General features: G+C 35.5%; 2 protein-coding genes across 3 annotated transcripts; both read left to right on the forward strand.

Annotated features, from left to right (window-relative positions):
- The first annotated feature begins 922 nt into the window (after positions 1-922).
- Positions 923-11,407, forward strand: slc35d1a (solute carrier family 35 member D1a). Its single transcript, XM_081380871.1, has 12 exons — positions 923-1,187; positions 2,096-2,129; positions 2,235-2,321; positions 2,525-2,592; positions 2,686-2,757; positions 2,857-2,925; positions 3,187-3,289; positions 4,915-5,007; positions 7,330-7,397; positions 8,099-8,177; positions 8,265-8,347; positions 9,952-11,407. The coding sequence occupies exons 1-12, from the start codon at positions 1,042-1,044 to the stop codon at positions 10,058-10,060; spliced, it is 1,011 nt and encodes a 336-aa protein (XP_081236997.1). The 5' UTR covers positions 923-1,041; the 3' UTR covers positions 10,061-11,407.
- A 715-nt stretch (positions 11,408-12,122) lies between these two features.
- On the forward strand, positions 12,123-19,741 carry mier1a (mesoderm induction early response 1a, transcriptional regulator). 2 transcript variants are annotated; one of them, XM_081381440.1, is made up of 13 exons: positions 12,123-12,294; positions 12,765-12,792; positions 13,035-13,186; positions 13,272-13,406; positions 13,504-13,636; positions 15,075-15,130; positions 15,224-15,296; positions 15,413-15,564; positions 15,664-15,745; positions 16,939-17,033; positions 17,272-17,318; positions 17,443-17,573; positions 18,367-19,741. In XM_081381440.1, the coding sequence occupies exons 1-13, from the start codon at positions 12,286-12,288 to the stop codon at positions 18,630-18,632; spliced, it is 1,359 nt and encodes a 452-aa protein (XP_081237566.1). In that variant the 5' UTR covers positions 12,123-12,285; the 3' UTR covers positions 18,633-19,741. The 2 variants fall into 2 exon arrangements, with proteins under 2 accessions (XP_081237566.1, XP_081237565.1); XM_081381439.1 differs by having other exon boundaries at positions 12,170-12,294; positions 17,191-17,318; positions 18,367-19,739.
- Positions 19,742-23,785: the final 4,044 nt, after the last annotated feature.

Genomic DNA, 23,785 nt, shown 5'->3' on the forward strand with positions numbered 1-23,785 from the left:
CTACTGAATAAGAAATATGTCCAAGAATTTAAGAAAAACTTATCCCACGTAGCAAACTCTCCAAAATTCCAGTTCATAATGATAATCTTGTGTGGAACATAGCCAGTTCTGTTCAATACTGTCGCTCTGTGGGTATATATATGGAGCTAGAATTGTCTCTTTATTACATGCGAGAAAATAAATGATCTGAGAGAGAAAAAAAAGTTTGAGAGAAAAAGTTATCACACTGATGGCAAAAAAGCATTTCATGCGAGAAAAAAGAATATTTGAGAGAAAAAGTTTTCATACCAATAGCAAATAATAATAATATTTGAGACTAAAAAAAGTTTTGAGAAAAAGTTTTTTCTCATAGAACATAAAAAAAATACATTTGAAATTTTGTAAATTATTTCTGAGAAAAAAAATCTCTCTCAAAATACTTTGAAAAAAAAAAACCTCTCAAATATATATTTTTTGCTATCAGTGTGAAAACATTATCTCTAAAAAAAAAGTGTTTCTCTCAAAACGCTTTTCTTTGCTCTCGATGCAATTTCTTACTCTCGTGTCAGATTTTGCTTTCACTGTGACAATTGTGTCATGGGTGGGGCCACGTTCCTATCTTTTTCAAAGTATTTTGAGAGAGATTTTTTTTCTCAGAAATAATTTTAACAATTTCAAATGTATATTTTTTTATGTTCTATGAGAAAATACTTTCTCTCAAAATTTTTTTTAGTCTCAAATATTATTATTTTTTGCTATTGGTATGAAAACTTCTTCTCTCAGATATTCTTTTTTCTCTCATGAAATGCTTTTTTGCTATCAGTGTGATAACTTTTTCTCTCAAACTTTTTTTTTCTCTCAGATCATTTATTTTCTCTCATGTAATAGAGACAATTCTAGCTCCATATAAATAGCTTTCAGTCAGTTGCCGCAGGGTGGCGACAGAGAAAACCGTACTTTCGAATGTAAATTAGATATGTCGTCACAGCATACGTATCACTGTAAACATGGCGGAAATTCAGAATCGTCAACGTGGGGAGGAAGAAAGGCGCTGCGTTCAGAATGAAGCAATGTGAGTTAGGGAATGAAGCGGCAGGGATGGCGGACCAAAAGTTAACGGTACTCTTCAAACTTTCAGCCGCGGTTCTTTATGGAGTCAGCTCTTTCCTTATAGTTGTAGTGAACAAGAGCGTCCTGACTAATTACAGGTAAGAGGACTTTAACTAGAGTTACATACTCTGTATTTTACAAAGTGCTTGACTATCTGTCTGTGCAGAATGTTTGAGATAGGTGGCAACTTAGTTTTCGCAGCAGTATCATTCTCTTACGGAATAACGCTTTTTTCCGTGTGCCTATTTGAAACTGAGTATTTTTCTCGTAACAAAACAGTGCAATGTTATTATTACTATGCCGTAAGGGACATGTCGAGTTAATACCGTTAGACCTATACCATCAAATGTAATTCCATAGTATTATTTAGCGGTATTTTTTGTAATATTAATAGTATTTGATTTTGCTTAAAAGACATTCCTGGATCAACATATTTTGTTCATCCTAGAACAACATTCCTGATCGAAAACACTATCCCTACGTTACTCCTGAACTTAACCATAACTCATCCCTAAAAACAGAAGGAAAATATAAGACTGATGTAGCAATTGACCCAGGACATGAATTTGACATAAACTGTAAACATGTCTCTCAAATTTAATTTGTTGATTGGAATGTTGGTTCAGGATCAACAAAGATGTTGATCCAAGAACATCTACTTGGTGAAAACACGTTTAACAATTTTTGTAAAAGTAGTGAGCCGACTACATGTCTAGAACCATTTAAGAAGCTGATTATACATTGTTTAACTTGAGCTGCAAGAAGGTGTAAATGGTGTGCATTTTAGAATAAACATGCAATTGTTAAATTAATACATGTTTAGTATGGACTAAAGTGAGTCATTGACGGAGAATAACATTTCACAATCAATTGCACATTGCATGTGATGGTTCATTTTTATAATAGCAATCTAAAGTTAGTAATAATGCTACTTTTACATTTAAAAACAAACAAAACAAAACCTCCATGCCTTCAGCCTTTGCTAAAAAGCAGTCTTTCCAAACAGGTTCCCCTCTTCAATATGTGTTGGCATTGGGCAGGTGAGTTTCCTTTTTTCCAGATACAAGTTTTTCTCACTTGTCACTTTGGACTTTGCACATTAGTAGAGCAGGGTGGCATTTACATTGTGTGACTTTCCTCTGCAGATGCTGGCAACAGTTGTTGTGTTACGGGTGGGAAAGGCTCTCCGGGTGATCACATTCCCTGAGTTTGATGGTAGCATACCAAAAAAGGTTAGGAGTGGTAGTTCGTTAAACTTCTGTATGTTGTCACGTGTTTCCCACCCCCAAAGAACACGTGTATTCTAGGACAACTGTGCAAGTCTTATATTTGTTGACATGGGAAAAGATACCTACATGGGACTGCAAGACAGTGCTGCTTTGTAATGTGTTATTCACATCTTGCTTGTTCAATATCTAGCTTCTTGTAATTGCAGACGTTTCCGCTACCTCTTCTATATGTAGGAAATCAAATAACAGGACTCTTTGGAACAAAAAGACTTAAGTATGATACAGTACCATTAAATACATGTCTGCCTTTTTTTTAACGTTATACATTGATATATATATATAATCAATTTGTTTTTCCTTCCTTCAGTCTGCCAATGTTTACAGTATTGAGGAGGTTTTCTATTCTCTTTACAATGCTGGCGGAGGGTATCTTGTTAAAGTAAGTAAAAGTTCTCTATTTACTATGGAAATGTTTCATCTAATTAATTCAAATTGATTATGATGATAAAACTATCATTGATTATGTCCCTTGTTACAGGAAGAAATTCTCTCGACCAGTTCAACTGACAGTATTTACTATGATTCTAGGGGCCTTTGTAGCTGCAAGGTAAAAAAATGAATTCTTCCCACAGTGACGCATTGTTTTGAGCAGTACAATTCAGCCTTATCTTGGTTGCTTGAAAAATATGCCAATTATTCACTGCTGTACAGAGTTAAGTCAAGGTTTGCAAAAACTGTCACAACACAGATGTTAATTATAAATCACTATCATTGAGTATGAGGGGAAGACTGCAACCATTTCTGCGCACATTTAATAACATATCTTATGTTCAAGTCTTTGATAAGTGCCTTTATATTTCTTGTGCAGTGCTGACTTGGCTTTTGACCTGCAAGGGTACATGTTCATTTTAATGAACGATGTCTTAACTGCTGCCAATGGAGCTTTTGTGAAACAGAAACTTGACTCTAAGGTAAGAAAGGCAACACATTCATGATCAAGATTACTCAAAGACCTTGAGTGCTCCCTTAAGAACGGGACACACCAAGCCGACGGACGGTCGTCGGGCAGTTTTTGTGCGTTGGCCAACTTAGTTTTCTCAAGTGTTCCACACCGTCGGCAGAAATTGGTCCTCGTCGCATTTTTTTCGACCGAATCGGTGTCGGGTCGTCAGTGAGAGAGAGAACTCTGATTGGCTGTTCAGCTTAGTGAACGAGTCCGTGCACTAGAATAATAGCAGCGAGCAAAGAAGTCAAAATGGCACAGATAGAAGGCTGTTCTAAAGTTACGTCATCTTACCTGAGTGTTCCTTGGCGAATATTTTAATATTAACATGAGCAGAGTGGAATTAAGAAAGTGTTTAGCAGAATTGATATTTAAAACTGTAAGCATGCACTGCTTTGTTTATGGCTTGTGTATCTGCAGCCTGCAGCGTTGGTTTCCCTTTTTGAATGACGAATATAGATGAATATATCTGCAGAAATAGACAGTTGTCTCATTTACACACAGGCGCAGAACACGCATTCTAGCTGACAGTCGGCAGTAGTTCTCTCGGTGTGTTCAAGTGCAGCTTTTTCCCCCGTTGTGAGGTGACAACACAGTTGGCTTTCATCAGCGCTAGTTATTTGGTGTGTCCCGGGCTTTAAGCAGCAGCTGTTCTCTGTAGCCGTTAATTGAGAAATATTGCTTTCTCGTGCTTGCACAAAATTAAGCAACTCTCCTCATACATTGCAATAACTGAATGATCTTGATTTTAACCCTACATTTTTTGAATTGCTATTTATGTTCTGAATGTCATGAAGTAATTCAGTGCAAAATGTTATTTTGCTTTGCATCGTTTTGTTCATGGTTTTTGAGGATATGTCTCACAACCTCTCCATGCCTGCATCTGCCTAATTTGGTGTTCTCCATGTGACAGGGATTAGGAAGCATTTTGTCCTCCTTTTAAGAGTTAATAAGCCTATTTCTTTTGCTATCCTAACTTCAATCCTATCGGAACAGACCTGGAACCCATTTTGGATTTTAAATCTATCGAGAACTGTTTTTTTTTTTTTTTTTTTTTTTTCGTTTTTGTGTTGAGTGCTTTCTCATCTTTATTTTTGCTGCATCCAATCCGAGCAAAAGTAGTTCACAGATGCATGTTCTAACCGTTTCAAGCGCAGACTTCAATTTATTTATTAGATATGCCTATGGTTGAATTTGTTAAAACAGAGAGTGCTTGGCAACCTGAGTGGTGTTTATTGCATTACCCCACTGACTGACTTGGTCTGAATGTGGACTGATATGTGTTCTATTTGAGGCCTCCAGATGAAGAGCTAGTAGGTTTATGACTGTTACAGTTTTCAGTGAAGTATGTGGACTACATAGAAAGATTTATCTAGCGCTCTGACAACTTAAACAAGGAAGCCGAGATTATGCTCAGTTCCTAAAAAAAAAACCTGTGGCCCTCTACAGCTGTTTATATACCATCTGGTTCTCTTTTAGCTAAAGGGCAGCTAGAGTAGAGGGAGCGAGAGAAGAGGGATCATGACATGGATGGCATTACTGTACCTGATATTTCTGTCTCTGTTTTTTTCTTGTTGTCTTTCTGTTCTATAGGAGCTGGGGAAGTATGGCCTGCTCTATTACAATGCTTTATTTATGATATTTCCAACTCTGCTTTTAGCACATGTCACTGGAGATATTGACAAGGTAAGTCTCATGAACACACACACATAATAAATAAATAAATAGATTTATTTAGATTTATAGATTAGACAAGCACAGGCTGGATCTAGGCTTTATTAGTTTATTGTTATACAGCGCTTCGCAGCCATTTCATATCACATACCCATCACTTGATTGTAACTACTTAACTAAAACGCTCCCACACAGTATTTTTCATTTCCTTCCTTTTGTGTTGTTTTTAAACAATTGCTGTTTAACAAGTTAGTTCACCCAAAATTGAAAATTCTTTTATTAATTGCTCACCCTAATGTCTTTACAAACCGTAAGACGTTCATTCATCTTCAGAACACAAATGAAGATATTTTTAATGAAATCTGATCTGAGAGCTTTCTGTCCCTCCATTGATAGCCTACACAACTACCACTTTCAAGCCCCAGAAAGGTAGTAAATGTAAAGTGTTAAATAAATGTTTTCGCAAACAAAGCATTCGCATCACTTCATAAAATTGAGGTTAAACCACATGGATTACTTTTATATCTTAACTACCTTTCTGGGGCTTGAAAGTGGTAGTTGTGGGAACTGTCAACGGACGGACAAAAAGCGTTCAGAATTAATAAAAAAAAATCTTCATTTGAATCCCGAAGATAAACGAATGGATTACGGGTTTGGAATGACATGAAGGTGAGTAATTAATGACAGAATTTTCATTTTTGGGGGAACTTTAACCCTTTAAACAAGTGGATCCTGCAACTGTTTAGCTTAATGAGAGTCTGCAAATTAGTGCCTAACGAAAAATTAAGTTTTAAATGCTTGTTTAAATATATTTTCAGCGTTATGTTGGAAAACACTTTTATCAGAATCATTTATTTTAAGCTTGTGTACATTTAGTTTAAGCTGTGTTAATGTATTAAGCAATATCTCTGGTAGGTTTTTTCCTTTGTGTTTTATATAAAGGCCAGGTGTAGGTGTTCTAGGCATATTTTGTCCTTGATTGGTTTCCCCTATCTTGTAGTTGAAAATGAAAGTAAAAGAGTGACGCACGTTTGTTGCGTTTTACCTTGAAATGAGGATTCTGTCTTTTTTTTTTTTTTTTTTAAATCAACACATCAGTGATTTATATCATCCTCCCGTGACCCAACCACAAATAATTGGTATGTTTGTTTTTTTATTACTTGGCCAGCCCCGACTCATGGATTTTCCACATCACTAGTCTACACTTAGCTAAAGAGATGCGCTATAATTCAAGACAATATTTACATTTTAATTGCTTTAATTTTCATTTTTTTTTTTTTTTTTGCTGTTTGTTAAATGTTTGTCTTTGTATTTATAGGCTTTTCTGTTCCTTCCAAAAAAAAAATATATATATATATATATATAATTTTCTCTAGTGATGGCCTTCATGGATATTGGCTCATTAATAAAATGTTTCTTGTTCTTTAACTAGTTGCACACATAGGTAATTTGGTCATGCTCAGTTATATATTAGATATTATTTCTACACACCAGACCTCAAATAACCCTAGGACTCTGGAGTTTTCTAAGAGTCCCATCTCTCAACAAGACCTCATACATACCCATAGATGATCTGGCAACCACGAACACACCATCTGCTCAGCTGCAGTGAGCTGAGCTCACATTGCCAGGGAACACACACCAATAGTTGTTTGGAATGACTGTGCACACTTGTCATAAATTCTTTTGAAATCATAGCAAGCTGACTGCTATAAATTTCAGCATGTCTGTTCCTGCCTGAATGCTTTTCCCATTTAGAAATAACTGCAATTTCTTAGTCAAAAAGTGTGCTAGCTGAATAAGCAGTGTGAGCACAAGGCTCAGTTGTTTGGGAGGTTAGGATGACAGGGCCCTGCTCCATGAATACCTCATTTTATTTAGCTCAGTTTGTTCACAGGGAGGCCCCAGTTTATTTGGCAGGCACTGCTTCAGGAAGGAGAGAGGACAGGAGGCAGTGTGTCTATGCACAAAGCCGCCATTATACCAGTCAGTGTAACTATCAGATTGAATGTAGTAGCTTATGAAGTTATTCTTTAGGTATATTCTTTTTAGGTGAGTTCTTCACCTGTTTTAAGATGGGTTGAGTAGATTCCTGTTGTTTTTAACCCTCCATTTGAATAGATTTTTTTTGCATTTTTAATGAAAAAATGTGGTTAATATGGAAAGTCTTTGTTGTATGTGTGACATTTTACCATCCAAGGTCTTGACCTACATATTTCCCTTACAAACGTTTCTGTGAAATTTAATGATTAACTAAGGCAGTTACTCTGTTTATGTTTTTATAGTGTGTCATATTTTTTTCATGCATCCATAAATGTATTTTTCCCTCCTTAGGCTTTTGATTATGAAGGCTGGTCAGATGTGCTTTTTATGAGTCAGTTTATTCTCTCTTGTATAATGGGGTAAGTTGAAATAAAAACGTTGTATTTGGTAAATACCGGATAAATACTGTTTATGCAGTTTGACATAAGTTTAATTCAATTTGGTGTGATTTACTAAAAAATGGATTGTCAGTAAAACAGTAATTTTAATTTTCACTCTTTGTATGGTGTAATTGCCATCAAAATTCAACAATTGAAATGTCACCAAAAAATTAAACCCCATCATAGAAAAGCAAACACCAGTGGGCAACAGCAGGTTGCTGTCTTTACAGATATAAGTTTAAGTTGATAAAGATTATTTTATTAATTCAATGCATTTTCTCATGGGCTGCAGAAGTACTTAAAGCCCCTGATTATATATTTTAATGGATTGAATAACTTTTCGCATTGAGTATTAAGGTGCGGTCACATTTACCATTGTTCGGCAAATTTTTGCAGGTCAGATCCAGTCATTTCAATGGGAATCTGCATGTTTGGGGGTTTCCTATGAAGGCAAAAAGTTTCCCACACATATAAAGCTCATGTTCAAGTTGGTCATGCAAATTCATTGCACTGACCAGCAGAAAAGCTGCTTGGTTTGAAAGTGTTAGCTGTGCTTTATATTGACAATTTACCTTTTTTGCTAGCCAAATTTCGCCAATGTAACCGCACCTTTAGATTCATGATTTTAAGAATTCATCATTCAGCAACATTCATTCTATCTTATATTTCTTCATTTGCAGGTTCATTTTAATGTACTCCACCGTACTTTGCACTCAGTATAACTCTGCGCTAACTACTACCATTGTCGGCTGCCTAAAGGTAAGAATGTTTCTTAAACATACCTAGACATTGCTTTTGCTATATTAATGACTTTTTGCTATATTAATGACTTTTCTGTTCCTGCAGAATATATTAGTGACATATATTGGAATGGTGTTTGGTGGAGATTACATTTTCTCATGGACTAACTTCGTTGGTCTGAACATCAGGTATGAAGTGAGCTTTTCCCAGAAGGAAACAGATGGGGATGCCAGTGTTTCCCCTAGGATTTTATTCAGGGGGGGGTGTTAGACCCCCAAAACTAATAGTGCCGCGGAGCGGGCGTGTTACGGATACGTGGTGGGTTAGGGTTAGGGTCACAATATTTATAGGTATTTAGCACTAGCAGTGATATTGTCGGGATTTTCTAGCTAATTGCCTAAACAAAATATGATAGCATCATAATATAACAATATGTAACAACAAAGTTTAAAGTGACTTCATAAATTAATTAAAAACATAAAGCAAAACACACCTGATGCACATTTAGGGCCCTATGAAATCTGTTTTATTTTTTTCCGTTTTAATTAATTTTTTTTGGTCTCCATTTTAATGGTTGAATAAAATTTGTAGTAATCAAAAAGCATGTCTGATTAATTGAAATCAACTTTTGTTATTAAACAATTATTAAACTTGTACAACATTAAAAAAAAAAATTATGAAATGTTTTTTTTTTTCACAAAAAAGTTGTTTTTTCTGATAATCAAATGACGACATAAAACATTAATTAAATTTATTTTAATCATGAAATTAAACAAGCTTTTTGTCAAACAACGTGTTGCACAATGAGCTTTACTGTTAAAAGTAAAACATGGAAGAAAAATTGTGATTATTCCTTTATAAATTATAATTTCAAACTTTTTTTGTGTTAGTATTATTATTACATTGAGACGTATGTACTGTACAACAGCAATTTATTTCTGTCAAGTTAAACCAGGTTGCCTTGAAGACCTTTGAGTTTGTGTTTATGACATGACGATAGTTTTTCTCAAATGAAGCGGTTAAATGCTCACAAAGTGACTTTCAGTGGGGATCTAGAGTCTGGAGATGAAGTTCATGCATTCCTGTCCTCATATAGGCAAAAACAGCGCGAGCGTCACACGTGCTTGAGTGTGTGTGGTAAATGAAACTGTGTCGTCTGCTCCGTTCATTCACACTGAACATGCAGGATTCGTATTTAAATATTTTTTTGCGGTTTAATGTTCACACACGTCTTCTTCGCGATTTGATTTCAAGTGTGCTGAACTGCTTTTTATTTATTCATCAAAAACAACTTCCGTGAAATTCCGCGTTATACAGTAAATTCCATTTTTTTGACTGGATTCTGCGATTCCGTCCGCGTTATCTGCATCGTGGAAATCATATAGGGCCCTACACATTCTTTGTTGTTCTTTTCTATAAGTAGAGTTTAAGAATCTTACTCCGACGAAAATGAACTCGTAAATACGAACTTCCCACAGTTGCCAGGAGGACGCAGGAGCTTAAAGTAGCTATTAATGAAGAAAACAAGTAACATGTAAAGATGAAATAAATAAATAAAAGTAAGTAACAGTAAGAAGTAAAAACTAATGTTTGCCTTTTTAGGATTGTCAGCCTCCCCATTCCTCTTTGACATTGTTACCGCTAAAGGTATACTGGTACATGGAGCTGGCGCGTCCGAATTATATATGTATTTTTTGGGTCATTCTTCTTGTCCCCCCAAAACAATGGTAGGGGAAACACTGGATGCATGAATTCATTGCGACGCTAATGATAAATGTACTTGTCTTTTCAGTATTGCTGGCAGTCTGGTGTATTCCTACATTACCTTCACAGAAGAGCAGACCACCAAACTGAGTGAGAATACAAACAAACTAGAGGTCAAAGGGAAAGTGGCTGTATGACCAATGGTTGGATGCTGCAAAGGTTTGGTATTTCTTGCAAGAGCAAGTTGGCAGAAGTCACTCCTAGGATTTTCTTGTTTGTTTTTGTGATATGAAGACTGTAAAAGCTACAGCAGGTACAGGCAGGACATCGTCTCTAATGAAAGCGCTTCAAACATACTGGAATATGTTGTTCCAGAGTAAATATTTGCCTGTTAATTTTCACTTCTGTGAAGAAGTTGTCCGTTACAAATTAATGGAATAAACCATTTTCCTTGGCATGTTGGACACTTGTCATATAATGGGAATGATGACTGTCATTATTGTTGAAACACCTGTTGTATTGCCTATTGAAGAGTACTTTTAAATATGTGTTTTAGTCCGTAAGACTATTTATTCTTTATGAGAGATTGTTTTATTGTTAGGATTGGAAATTGGTTTTATTGTTGGGTAACTGTTTTCCTAGCTATGAAAAGGGAGTTATTTGATACTTTTTTTAAAATAGTTATTTGACAGTTCTGGTACCCTGTTGAGTTTTACATGAATGTTCCTTCAAAACCTGAATGGTAAATTGAATGTGAGTGTTTAAAATAAGGTACATGTGTGCAACTTAAGAGTATCTTGGTAAGCTTTAAAGAAGAAATATATTTTAAGCATTGTCAGTGTTACAGTGTTCAACTGGACAAATTCTTATAACTGTTTTTGTATTTGGGAATGGGATGCAGTATCTCCATTTACTTTGTACTGGCGGAATCATGGTTTAAAGGCAAATGGTGTAGTAATTGCACTTGAACAGTTTACAGCTTTTCTCAGTTGTCAGTTATTTAAAATGAGTATTAGTTTTTTTAAATACTTATGGTTGGGATGAATCAGAAAGTGAATTATTAATTTTTTTTTTCTCATACTTGTGTTGCCATTTTTGACCATTTGATAACATCACAGGTTTCTCAGTATGTTTTATGCTATACATGTTATACATCTGGATATCCTGATGTATTCTGCGGTTACTGAATGAATGTCCATTCTAATTCATGTATCCACTTTTTGAATACTTTGTTTGTCCATATCTTTGAGATTCTATTTTTACAAATAAAGTGCATTTCTGCGCTTTATTTTTATCCACTGATGTCTTCAAAAGCATTTTTGTTGCAGATATATTTTGTGTGTTCAACTTGTTCTTTTTATTGCTCTTTTTTTTCATTGTTTTTATACAGTTTAGTTCAAGAAACTCCTCTGTCAAATTTATGTCTGCAAATGCTCAGTGATTGTATCAGTGAGAAACGGGAAACATTAAAAACAAAACCTCAATTCAAAGAGTATGTCCTTTTTATTTCATTTTCTGATGTTAAATAAAATGCTTTTCTTTTTAATTTTTTTTTCTCATTGTCTATTCCTTCTGTGGCAATGAATTGTGTACTACTTTCCCTACAGTTTAATTATATATGATTTGTTACATAAAATCACATGAATTGTCTAACAAATACAAAATAAACCGCTTACGATTAATATCGGGGGGGAACAATCATGGTAGAGGTAAGAGTAAAATGTTGAAGAAAACACGAAAGTCTCAAGTAATGTTAAATACAGATCTTGTCCATTCAAAAACCTGTTCTAAAAACATGAATTCATAAGAGAGCCCATGGCTTGAAAATGCTAATTCTCATGCAGTTTTTAGCTCTACAAACTGGCTGCATGTAAAATATCCAATTATATTCAATCCAAATAAAATGTCTGATCCATGTAAAATAAAATGCTGCAAGTGAAGTGGTAAAACATAAACCAGTGATTCTTATGTGAGTGTATGTTATATTTTGAAAAAATAAATAAATAAAATACTATTAATTTGAAACATACTGGCAGAAGCTGAAACTGGCAGATTCTCAAAAGCTAGTACTTAATTTTTTTTTTTTTTTTTACATTTGCAATTACTTTTTTTGGGACTGTGTTTGGATAACGAAATGAGTTCATTTAGTAAACCGACACGTCTGATTTCAAATGCATCTGATTTCTGGTTTTATAGTATATATTTTAAAATGGGCCTACAGAAGATTAATTTTGAAATATTCTTACAATGATAATTACGATTTCCAAAGACTACTATATTATGCGTGTCAACTTTTCGCAGTGTCTGGGACAGGACTTTTATTTTGTAGTACTCACAATAACAGTGCTGTTCTGCTCATTTTCAGAGTTGAGAATTAAACATATTTACTATCGCTGGCTTCACAGAACCCACAACAACAACTATGGCGGAGGTGAGAGAAATATTACAAACTGCAGCAAATAACGCACTTGTGCGGTCAACGTAGCCGTTTAATAAACGTAACTTAATTTTAAAATTTAAACGTTTCAACGATGACGTGCTTCTTAACATTCAGCCCTGCATAGTTAGTAAACAAGTTAAGGCGCCCAATTTGAATGTGTTAGCAGCTAGCCGCTAACTTGTTGCCTCTTTGCGCTAAACTCACCTTTAGTTTATTCCTCGGTGTTTTTATTGAGGAAAACGTACACTTGTTTATCAGTTATAACCCAGTCTATCCTGTTATTTGGACTCCCGCTCTTTTACACGAGGTTATATGTGGTTTAGCTTATTTGCTTCTGACTGTAACTGATAATAATTCATAATCAGGTCATAATATCATCTGTTCTCTTATAGTTTTTGTTCTTAAAAGTTGACGTATTATTTTATAATAGGCCTGACCATTTAATTTGATTCTCTTTTCAGCCCTCCCTAAGTGGTTCTGGCACTGAAGGTAAAGATTTAAGTTATTTTTTATTGATTCATTTATTTTGACTAGCAATAATGAAATTCAAGTAGGCTGTAAAGCCCACTTTCATATTAATGTATAATATTATATAATGGTTACTTTTAATGTAGTGAATTTATATCAATGATATATGCAGTATAGCACATATGTCATACACACACATATATTGTATTAATATATAATATATAATTATATGAATTTATAAAATAAATGTCTGTGATAAACAGGCGCAGATCCAGTGGTGCAGGATGAGGACAGGGAATTTGATCCTTCAGCAGACATGCTCGTACACGACTTTGATGATGAGCGGACTCTGGAAGAGGAGGAAAAGCTGGAGGGAGAGAAGAACTCCAGCACCGAAATTGATGACCTAACTCGAGTATGGGCCGCCTGTTCTTTTCTAGAATTTATGATGAGGCTCATTAAATAATCTTCATAGGTCTCAATTAACTGTGGTTTTGTAGGAGGGCGATATGCCCATCGAGGAGCTTCTGAAATTATATGGCTACAGCACTGGTGGGTCTCCAGAGGAAGATGATGGAGATGTTCCAGAGGAGGATACTTCAGATAATACTTGCAGCAGCTATAGTAAACTCAAAGTAAAGATCTATATGAGAAACATCTAATGTATATTGTATAGTACTAGTATGATTTTGTGTTAATAAATGTAAATCCATTTACTGCCGTGGATGTCAGGAGGAGGAGAGGCGAGAGCTTTCTGATCAGGAGAATGAGGATGAGCAGTCGTCCAGTGATGAGCCTCCGTCCAGCAGCGTGTCTCACAGCACAGCTCAACTTATCTGGCATCGGCCATCCAATTACTTTGAAGGTATGATTATAAAAATATTACATTTTCAATATTACATATCATATCAAGTTCAGTTTTATACAATAAGTGAAACAGCATGTTGTAGAGCTTAAGTATGAACTGTCATGTTATAAAAAAAATGTAGGGAGGTTTTAGATATACAGTAGTCAACATTTGAAGTGGATCAAAAAAGTTAATCAAAGTTGTCCTAAGACAAGAGCGGGTATTGTTCAAAATTCATGTATAACTTTGATGAAAGGTTTTGATCCACTTCAAATGTTGACTACTGTATTTCACACAGGGTTCCTACGCCATTTGGACAAGTATGGAATTTGATTTGAGTAATGGATAAGTATGGAACCATTGCCTCTAGTTTCCAAAAATATTAAATTAAATTATAGAATTAATAAATAAGAATTAAGAATATGTTATCACTTTGAGAAAACCAATAGAGGGAAAAAAAATGAAAATAAAAATATTTACAGGTGACTGTACTATATACCAAATATAATGCTGAAAATAATGCTTTATGAACCCTTTTTGTTAAATATGGTCAGAAAAATCTACAGATATGTTTGGAAATTTCAGTCTGGAAAAGTATGGAATTCCAAAATCGAAAATGTGTAGGAACTCTGTGCATAAATAAATATCATTAGACACAGACACACTCTACCATTCAGTTTATCGCCATGGGTTTAAGTGACAGTTTAAAGACGTTTGTAGGCATTGTTTCACAGACAGGGTTTAGATTAAGCCAGGATTAGGATTTAGTTCAATTAGGACATTTAAGTAGTTTTAGTAAATGTGGCGTAGAAAAAACATTACTGATGAGCATCTTGAGACAAAACAATGGCACTGACATATTTTAAGATATGTCAGTGAAAGTTGCTTTCAGTTAAAACAGCTCAAACATGCATTTTAGTCTTCAAGTATGGGGGGGATAATGTTAGTATATATAGTAAATGCTGGTCCCTTTCTGTTTATCTAAGAGTCCTGAAACATGTATCAAGGTTTCCACAAACATATTAAGCAGCACAACTGTTTTTAACATTAATATTAATAATCAGAAATGCTCACTGAACAATAAATCATATTAAAATGATTGTTGAAGAATCACACAGAAGATTGGAGTAATGAATGCTGAAAAATCAGCTTTGCCATCACAGGAATAAATTACATTTTAAAGTATATTAAAATAGACCACCTTTATTTTTAATTGTAATATTTCACAATACAACTTTGAAATTACTCTGAACCATCCCATTTAGTAAAGGCAGAAATTTACTGACCTTCAACATATATTATTTGTAATATCAGTTATTTCAAATGTAAGAAATGCACACTTGCACAGATGTTTTTCACGTATTGTACCATCTAGTAGATGATTAGTAGAACCAGCAGATGGCGTTACAGATTCAGAGTCCAACCAGATCCATTTGATTCACTTTGCATTTTATAGGGGATGAAGAAGAATCCGAAGATGATGATTATATATTAACTGAAGATTGGAAAAAGGTAGACTATAGACTTCTCTCATCTCTCAAATTATAATTGGTTTAGTTTAAATGGATTTCAGACATTTTGATTTTTTTCTTCTGTCATTCATAGGAGATCATGGTTGGTTCAATGTATCAAGCTGAGACTCCTGTTGGCCTGTGTAAATATAAGGACAACGAAAAAGGTGTCAGAACTGAAGGATATGCTGATTTAGATGTTTCTTGTATACTACACTTAATTAATATTTATATATATTAGGCTATGTAGTTTAATCTGCTTGTCTCTTTATTTCTAATTTAGTTTATGAGAATGACGATCAGCTTTTGTGGAATCCAGAGTTAGTTCCAGAGGAAAAGGTTGTAGAGTTTTTATCCGAGGCCTCTAAACGCAGTGGAGAAGAGGCTGGCGTCCATGCCATTCCCGAAGGATCTCACGTCAAAGACAATGAACAGGCAGGTCACCATCCAGTGACGTATTCCCTTAAATCATATTGCTGATGCCTTTTGACATCATATTGTAACATGACTGCAATTTATTTGATCATATTTCAGGCTCTTTATGAATTGTTTAAATGCAACTTTGATGCAGATGAAGCTTTAAGAAAATTGAAATTTAATGTGAAACCTGCCAAAGGTGAGTATTTGTTTATGTAACAGTTATATTTTTTTATATAATGTGATTAACGTAATAGGGATGCTCATAATTAACTGTTTAACCATTAACCGAGAGTAAGAATTTTGACCGATTAATACTTAATATATTAATAATATCAGTTAATAAGTAATTTAAGTAAATGTGTAATTTATTAATTTTTCAAGATATTATAAAACGTTTGCTGCATGGTTAAGAAATACACTACACGTAATAAAATAGCGTCGCATTTTATTATTCCGAAATTTTAGTTCCCCTCACTCCAACAACAAATCCTTTAAATGTAATGGTTTTCAGAACAGCAGTTGAGCAGTGTAACTTTTCATATGTTTGACTGGCTATTTTATTTTGATAATGAACAGGCTGCGATGTCAAGTTAGCAATACTAGAACTATTTTGTGTGTCTGTGCATGAGGCGCCAGTTTAAAATACTCAATTTATGGTCATACAGATAAGAGCAAGACATAATTTGTATCTGTTTTGTTTGTACACTCGCAATAAAAACAAATCAATGTGCTTTTGTAAAGTAAAGAAAACAATCAGGGGGTATTCCAGAAAGCAGGTCATGTGACATACCTGGGTAAAATTTACTCTGATTAAAAAACGGATGACCTCAGCTTTCTAAAAACTGAGGTAACTTTTAGGTTAAGTAAGTAACCATAGCAACTCATTCCCTGAATATAACCTGCTCCGGAGCAGGTTAGGAATTATTACAACAACATTTTTTTTTTTTGTCTGCTGTAAGTTGTTATGATAAGCTTATGTTCAAAGAGATGGAAATTAAACAAACATTTTGACTTCTAATATCATTTTTTATAATGTCTGTTTAATGCTTCACTGGTCTGTCATAATGTTCTGGAATTCTATTTACATGGGGGCCTTTTGCAGCAAATATTGATTTGTGATTTGTTTGACTAATTATTAAACAATTAATCAGAAAGTTTTAATCTATTAACAGCTTTAGGAAAAACTATTTGGTTTCTGCATGATTTTGATTTGTCAAAACTCTTGACTTCTATCTAGTAATGCTTTTTTCAGAATGTTATTTTGGGGAATCTAAAAAGGTACCAGGTACAAGCGCAAGAAGCATCCCAGCCTGTGATAAAGGAGCTCTCAGCATGTCAGTCAACATTCTCTGAATGTGTCACCTTAACTCAAATCTCTCTCTCCCTCAGAGGAAATGTCAGTTTGGACGGAAGAGGAGTGTCGAGGTTTTGAACAAGGACTCAAAGCTTACGGGAAAGATTTCAGCTCAGTACAAGCGAACAAGGTATAGTCACATCCCTCACCTCCTCGTTTCAAAACCTATTAGGATTGAATAACAGGTTGTACTGTTCGATTAGTGAATCATTTAGAGTGATCAGTTGGTGAACGTGGCTGCTTTTATTGTTCACATAGGTAATTTTGACTTAATTAAAATTTTCCAGGTGAGAACTAGATCTGTAGGGGAATGTGTGGCCTTTTATTACATGTGGAAGAAATCTGAGCGTTATGATTTCTTTGCACAGCAAACCATGCTCGGAAAAAGAAAATACAGCCTTCGTCCCGGTGTCTTGTAAGTCAGTCGTCAGTACCATGTGGCACATTAAAGGTCACAAGTCCTCTAATTAAACTCTGTGTGCATAGAATCAGATGCTGTGGAAGGTCATATCCTCTCATGTGTTTGTTTGGCATTACAGGGATTATATGGAGCGTATTTTGGATGAGAGGGAGAGCTCTGAGTCCAGTGGATCTTCTGTTCCACCTCCCACCACTTCAAACTGCTGCAAACACCCATCAGAGCCAGAGAGCGACTCGAACGCTCACAACGGTCAGGCTCACCATTACTACAGTCTTCAGTCACATGATTATTCAGAAAACAGGAACATTTTCTTATTATTGTCAATGTTAAAAACAGTTGTGCTGTTAATATTTTTGTGGAAACGTTTCCACTTTAATTTAAGGTGCCCTTTTTACTTGTCAGACTTACTATATGGTTAAGTTTTGGTTTTCTTGCTTGTAATTTACTGTTATTACTATAGTAAGTACATGTAGCGTGTTACAGGGACACTAAAATAAAGTGTTACCCATTTTTCTTCAGAATTTGGTAAAACTTTACAATAAGGTTTCTGTGTCAACATTAGTTATTACATTAGCTAACGTGAACTAAGAACGAATTTCTACAGCATTTATTAATCTTAGTTAATGATTATCTCAACATTTGTTAATATATTTTTAAGATTAAAAGTGGTACCTGTTAACTTTATTGCATTGCGAACAAATTTGAACAGAGGGTTAATAAATGCAGTAAAAATAAATTGCTCCTTGTTAGTTTAACAAATGCCATAATATAAAGTGTTACCCAGAATTCTTTACTAAATCAATTCAAATGATCAATTGACTGATTTAGTATTTGTGGAATAAAAGTATTAACAATCACAATTGTTTTTTTCCCTTAGCAGGATTATGATTGTATCACAATCCACAGTTCTTTTTTCATGTTGGTTTTGTGCAACTGAGCAATATAGCCAAAAAAAATTTGCCTATTTAAAAAATGTAGCCCTACTATGTAACAAAAGAGAAATGAAAAAAATGACTGACCATGTTTTTTTTTTTTTTAACAGGTATAGGGAACCATTCCTCCGAGGACCTTCTCTGCGTCAGAGATGAGATATCTCAGAAAAACGGCTCTGCCATGTGTCCAGATATTTCCATGGCAAACACAGCACCCCACTCTAACCCTGACACCAGCAGCCCGAGCGCACAAGTCATGGAGATCACAGTCAAACAGGAGGAAGATGAACACTCTGAACGACCTCTGAAAAGGCTTAGGACTGACACAGACCCTAACAGTGAAGGCTCTGTCCCCCTCAATATAACAGAAACCTGACTTATCAGCAAAAGCCCCGAAAAAAGACTGAACTGCAGGCACACAACTCCTGACCTCAGATGAGGGTGTTTGATAGAGGGAGATAGAATCTGTTTTTAGCATGAAGGTAGCCCAGAAGTGTGTGTGAATTTCAGGGATGCAAATGGAGCACATTTATGTCCTCTTATTACTGCCGCTGAGCTCAGTTTATATGTTAAACACTCACGGTAGACTTTCATTTCAGACCGTAACTCTACCACTGTCAACTCTGTAGCACTATTTATTAATATAGATTATCAATGTTATCATGCTTGCTCCAGGTTGTTTGAAAGAAATCTCTGACAGCTGACTGTATTTTATTGTGAAACTCCGGTCATTCGGTGTGCATAACAATTATTCTAGCTTTAAATGCACACTGTGGAAAAGCCCTCTTGGTTTTATATGAAGAATAAGGCTGTAAATATTCAAAATCTAAAATTATGCTAAAATACACATTTTGTATTTGGGACATTTTGAATAATTCAACACTGTAACATTCCATTATTTTCATTTCTGAATTTCCTATTTGACCAAAGTGAATGGTTGATATTGGTCTTTTAAAAAAAGCGTTTTCAGAAGAAATTTCCTCTTTATATGAAACAATGTCTTATTTTTGTATTTGATAGCTATTTATTTTTTTAATCAGATATTGGTGATGCATGAGGCCAGTAGACAGAGTATATTTGTATAGGCTGGAGCGAGTAGTGTTGAATCAAAAGGCAGAGCAGAAATGAATGGTGCTATTTATTCATTTTGTCACTGTGAGAATGTCAACCCATCCTTAAGATAACATTTTGACGGTTTTCTAGGACCTTGGTTACTCCTGTCAGAAATGTTAAAGGAAAGTGGAATCAGCAGTTTGCATGAATTGGTCGTCACCCGTGTCTGCATAGCTCAGGAAACGAAGTACAGAAACATTATAGGGTGTGTCAAATAGCTGTCAGTTTCAATTAGTGAACCACTCTTTCATTAAACTCAGACTATTTACCCAAATCCATAGTGTCTTGTGATTACTGAAGTGAATCTGATTTTGTCACCCACTTTTCACCTGAGTGGATTGTATGCTGAATAAAAGCTATGAATGAGTTTAGTTTGAAGTGTCTGTATTTTCTTGGTTTTTTGTTCATCTGTCGTGTCTCTCATAAGGTCTGACTACGTTCACACCCAGTAAATAGACTTTCTTTGAAACGTAATTGAATTGGTCATGTGGTCCCAGAGCTTTTTGTTCGATTGTGGTGTATTCATATGGCTGTGCAGCAGGTGTCAGTGTTGCTCCTATAACTGGAAACAAAAGTAAACAATCATTTCTTGACAAGGGCGAAATGGTCATCTATGAGGACAAGACCACCAGACCATGCAATCTTAGCATCATCCTAAAACATGGAAAATAAATAATTATAATGTGACTAACCTCATGTGGTTCCCAAAATATTTGAAGGCTGAATAACAAACGATTAACACTTACAAATAATAATTTGCTAATTGACTTCCTGCAAATGTCTTCCAAATTTAGCTTCTTTTTTGTGTTGAGTAGACTGCACACTCATTTTTCTAGAATAGGCCTACATCGTTTTTTCCACACCTCTTTTTTTTTTTTAATCTCGAACGAGCCACATGAGATAGCCTTTAAAATTAAGATAGACCTGCAAATTGTGCAGGTCGAAGGCCTCGGTCTCTCCGTATATCGAGCTGAACATAATCTGAACATTTAAGTGCGTATGTGTATGAAGACCGCTACTGCAATGTTCCTGGAATACTAAACGCAGAGTTTACGGTTTGGCTTCTCAAAGGAATTGCAGCTTTGCTCTACAGACGTGTCTGATGGCGGCTCTCTGAGGAACACTTGTTGTTGGAGATCCCTCAGCTGCGGGCTCCACTCACACTGGAAGAGCGACGACACACGTCTAAAAGATGTGAGACTTGAAGCACATATGAACATAACAAGGAAGAAGTGACAGAGGAAGCATTTCGAAACAATCCCAGACGACGAGACGTTTATTTTAGGTAAGAAAAAAAAAAAAAATAGGCCTAGCCTACAGCTAAAGTACTACACTGACTTATATATTGCAATATGATGAGATGGTGATGTATACGGCAAAATAGTAGATGACAAATCTTTAATTTACTCTTCTGTTGAACTAAACAAATTATGAATAATTGACTGGTCACACTTCTACAGTAATATGGACAGGAGCTTTAAAATTTCATTTAAAAAAAAAATCTTAAAAACAAAAAAATGCAATACTATACTACTTAAATACTATAAATCTTTTGAAGCTATGCAATGTCTTTGTGCGAGAAACTGGCCAAATTTGAACTAATTATTTATTGATAATCTTTCTCTCCAGTGAGCTATATTCATTTGGTGAGAACTACCAAGACCAAATCACCGAGTTGGTGCTATTCAGAACCAAATCGGTAAGAAATGTGAACAAATTCAGACCGGTTTTGCAAACCAGATAAACCCTGAAAAGATTAAACTCAAAAGAATGATTCATTCACAAGTTGTGGAAACGCGTTGGCCTAGTACTTTTTGTCCTTCTCTGCTATTATAATTTTTCAAGATGGCGGAACTACATAGAAGCCTCCGTGGACCTACCCGTCCCATGTATATAAAGATTATAAATTCTTCGTTTACGAGGATTAGTCTGATCATTGGCATAGGTATTTGTACACCATTGAGGGCATATTTATTCATAAAAATAGTGATTTTAAATAATAAAATACCTAAAAAGCTACACATAGTCCCTTTAAAGTCACGATGAAACAAAAGTAGCAACATCTTCTGTATTTTGATAAAGATCTGAGTGGGACGGATTGTTAAAAAGTAGAGAAGGTCTTGGTTCTTTGCATTGGTTGTCGATTAGATGTCCAGAAATGGAGAAAGGTGAGCGTGAGCTTACAGGGGCGGAGTTTAAGTGGATTCAATTATTGGGGAAGTGTTGTTTTGCCTGGAAAGTCCTGTTATATTTTGATTACACATTACACAGATTAAGTCCAATTTAAAGCTCATGTCTCCATTCATAGTAACAGTTCTCCTATTTGTGTTCCACAGAAGTAAATCACACAGGTTTGGAATGACAAAGGGGTAATTACATGTTTGGGTGCACTGTCCCTTTAACAAAAAGGCAGGAGGAAAGCAGGAACAGCAGCATATTGGGTTTTAATCCCAAACTCAACTTCTCATTTCCCCATCCTAATCAGTATTACCTCCATGCTTTCCATGCCCTTTCTCCAGATCCTTGTTTATTTGTGAACAATGCACTCCCAGGTACAAGAATGCATTTTTAGCAGTAATTAAGTCTTAATAGCTTTTAGCGAATGCTCTGTCCCCTTTCACACCCAGACAGATGACACAGACAGACCCAGCTCCCTTTGCCCCAGTTGGACTGGTTGCATAATAATTGGATGTTCACACAGTAGGAGGGAGTGCTAAATGTCATCCGCCGTGCTAAAATAAAGCTGGAAGAAGAGGAAAACGCTGTTCTCGTGAAAATATCCTTTTCATTTCTTGAGGGGCAGTAGCGATTAGGGATTGGGAAGAAATGAATATTTTATAGATAAGAATAACACGATTAAATTCTCTTTGAGGACTGTCTTCGGAGCCCGCTACAATGGGCAAAGTAACCGAACCAACAAAGGGAATGGTAAATAGGTATGGCAAAGTAGAGATGAACCATGGGTGCTCACACAACTTTTGGACCCCTACTGTAGGACAAATCCACTTGGATAGAAGAGCTTCAGTTCATTGCGCAAAGCATTGTGAGCTGCCGCTAATAACTGAACTGCTTAAAACAGCTGCATTCCTCAATATCATCAGGTCTTACACCACTGAGTGCAACAGCGTCCGCCCTCTTTTTCAGCTGCCTTGGTTCCGTAAGCATTTTTCCCATAGGGATTTTAAAATTTAAAGCCATGAGCTGAGCCAAACCAACCAGCTACTAGGTGAATCACATTACAAGCAAAAAATGGCTGAATATTTTGTTGTCTTTTAATGGTCTTAACCATTTTAATCACAAACCCTGGTCAGGGAATTAGCAAGAACTGCACACATACTGTAAAGTAATGTAGCACGGAATAGCCTTCCCCTGTTTTCTTCAAATGTTTAAACTGTGTGGGTAAACTTGCAGAGAGTTTCAAGTGTCAATGTCGTTCCACTAATGGCTTCAGTTCATGAGTAGTTGAAAATGTGTCCATTAGTTGGAGTTTAATGTGACACCAAATATTCACCACAGGGTTCAAATCTGGACTCTGACCAGGCCAAAACATGAGCCTGATGGACTTTGGTTTCCTGACCAATAATTTGTGGTTAAGAAAATGAAAAGTTTTTGTTTTGCCCAGGATTATGTGTGTGTGTGTACTGTACATATAAATACATAGTATTATACATGTCCTATGAGTGTGCGGTCTCGGAGAGCTTTTTTTCGACCTTGATTCTCTGGTTGGTGGATATTTCTTTGCACAGTCATGAGTAATGTAGTTTTTCATCAGGAATTCTACTGTTGTTTAAAAAAAGAAGTGCAAATAATTGATAGCTCTGAGCATCAGAGCTCACAGTAGGTCTGTTTTTAAAGATTAATAAATTACATTAGAGTTAAAAATACATTCCTCTATGGAGAAAATGAATGAACCCAATGAATCTTCTACCCAATTGCACTCTACAAGGACATGTTCTGCTAAAAAAAAAAGACTTTATTTTGTGTAACATTCTTTAAAATATCTATTTTTGTGTGTGCTGGGACCGCGTAAACAATTGCAGAATTTACCTTTTTTGAGCGTACTATCCCTTTAACATCATGGAAACTGCAAAAATCACATCTATCAAATCTGCCCGCCGTCAGGAGCAGCCACTGGGAGTTCAGACAGTTTCCCCATTTTATTTAAGTCTCCCTGGAGGCTAATACTCACCGCAGACATTAGCAAAATCACAGCGCGACACCTGACGGGGGGAGTTCCTCTTTCCATTACCCCTCTGGGGAGCCGGGCATAACTGCAGTGTCGACATACTGAGGAAAGGGGGAATTTATGCAAGGGAACAAAAGATAAGAGAAAACTCTAAATCATTTGATCAATACCACAAACAACTGAGAGCTGTTGTAAAAATGCTGAAGAATGACAAGGAGACAAAGAGCGCC

This window comes from Scardinius erythrophthalmus, assembly GCF_964197995.2.
Source record: "Scardinius erythrophthalmus genome assembly, chromosome: 12".
Taxonomy (NCBI): domain Eukaryota; kingdom Metazoa; phylum Chordata; class Actinopteri; order Cypriniformes; family Leuciscidae; genus Scardinius; species Scardinius erythrophthalmus.

What these genes read in the sequence shown, in the direction of transcription:
- slc35d1a (XM_081380871.1), top strand. Translation starts at nt 1,042, where the DNA reads ATGAAGCAATGTGAGTTAGGGAATGAAGCGGCAGGGATGGCGGACCAA. An exon ending in TTTGGAACAAAAAGACTTAA is followed by an intron (nt 2,593 to 2,685) that starts GTATGATACAGT and finishes TCCTTCCTTCAG; the next exon opens with TCTGCCAATGTTTACAGTAT. An exon ending in CCATTGTCGGCTGCCTAAAG is followed by an intron (nt 8,178 to 8,264) that starts GTAAGAATGTTT and finishes CTGTTCCTGCAG; the next exon opens with AATATATTAGTGACATATAT.
- mier1a (XM_081381439.1), top strand. An exon ending in AAATTGATGACCTAACTCGA is followed by an intron (nt 13,187 to 13,271) that starts GTATGGGCCGCC and finishes GTGGTTTTGTAG; the next exon opens with GAGGGCGATATGCCCATCGA. An exon ending in AGCCTTCGTCCCGGTGTCTT is followed by an intron (nt 17,319 to 17,442) that starts GTAAGTCAGTCG and finishes TTGGCATTACAG; the next exon opens with GGATTATATGGAGCGTATTT.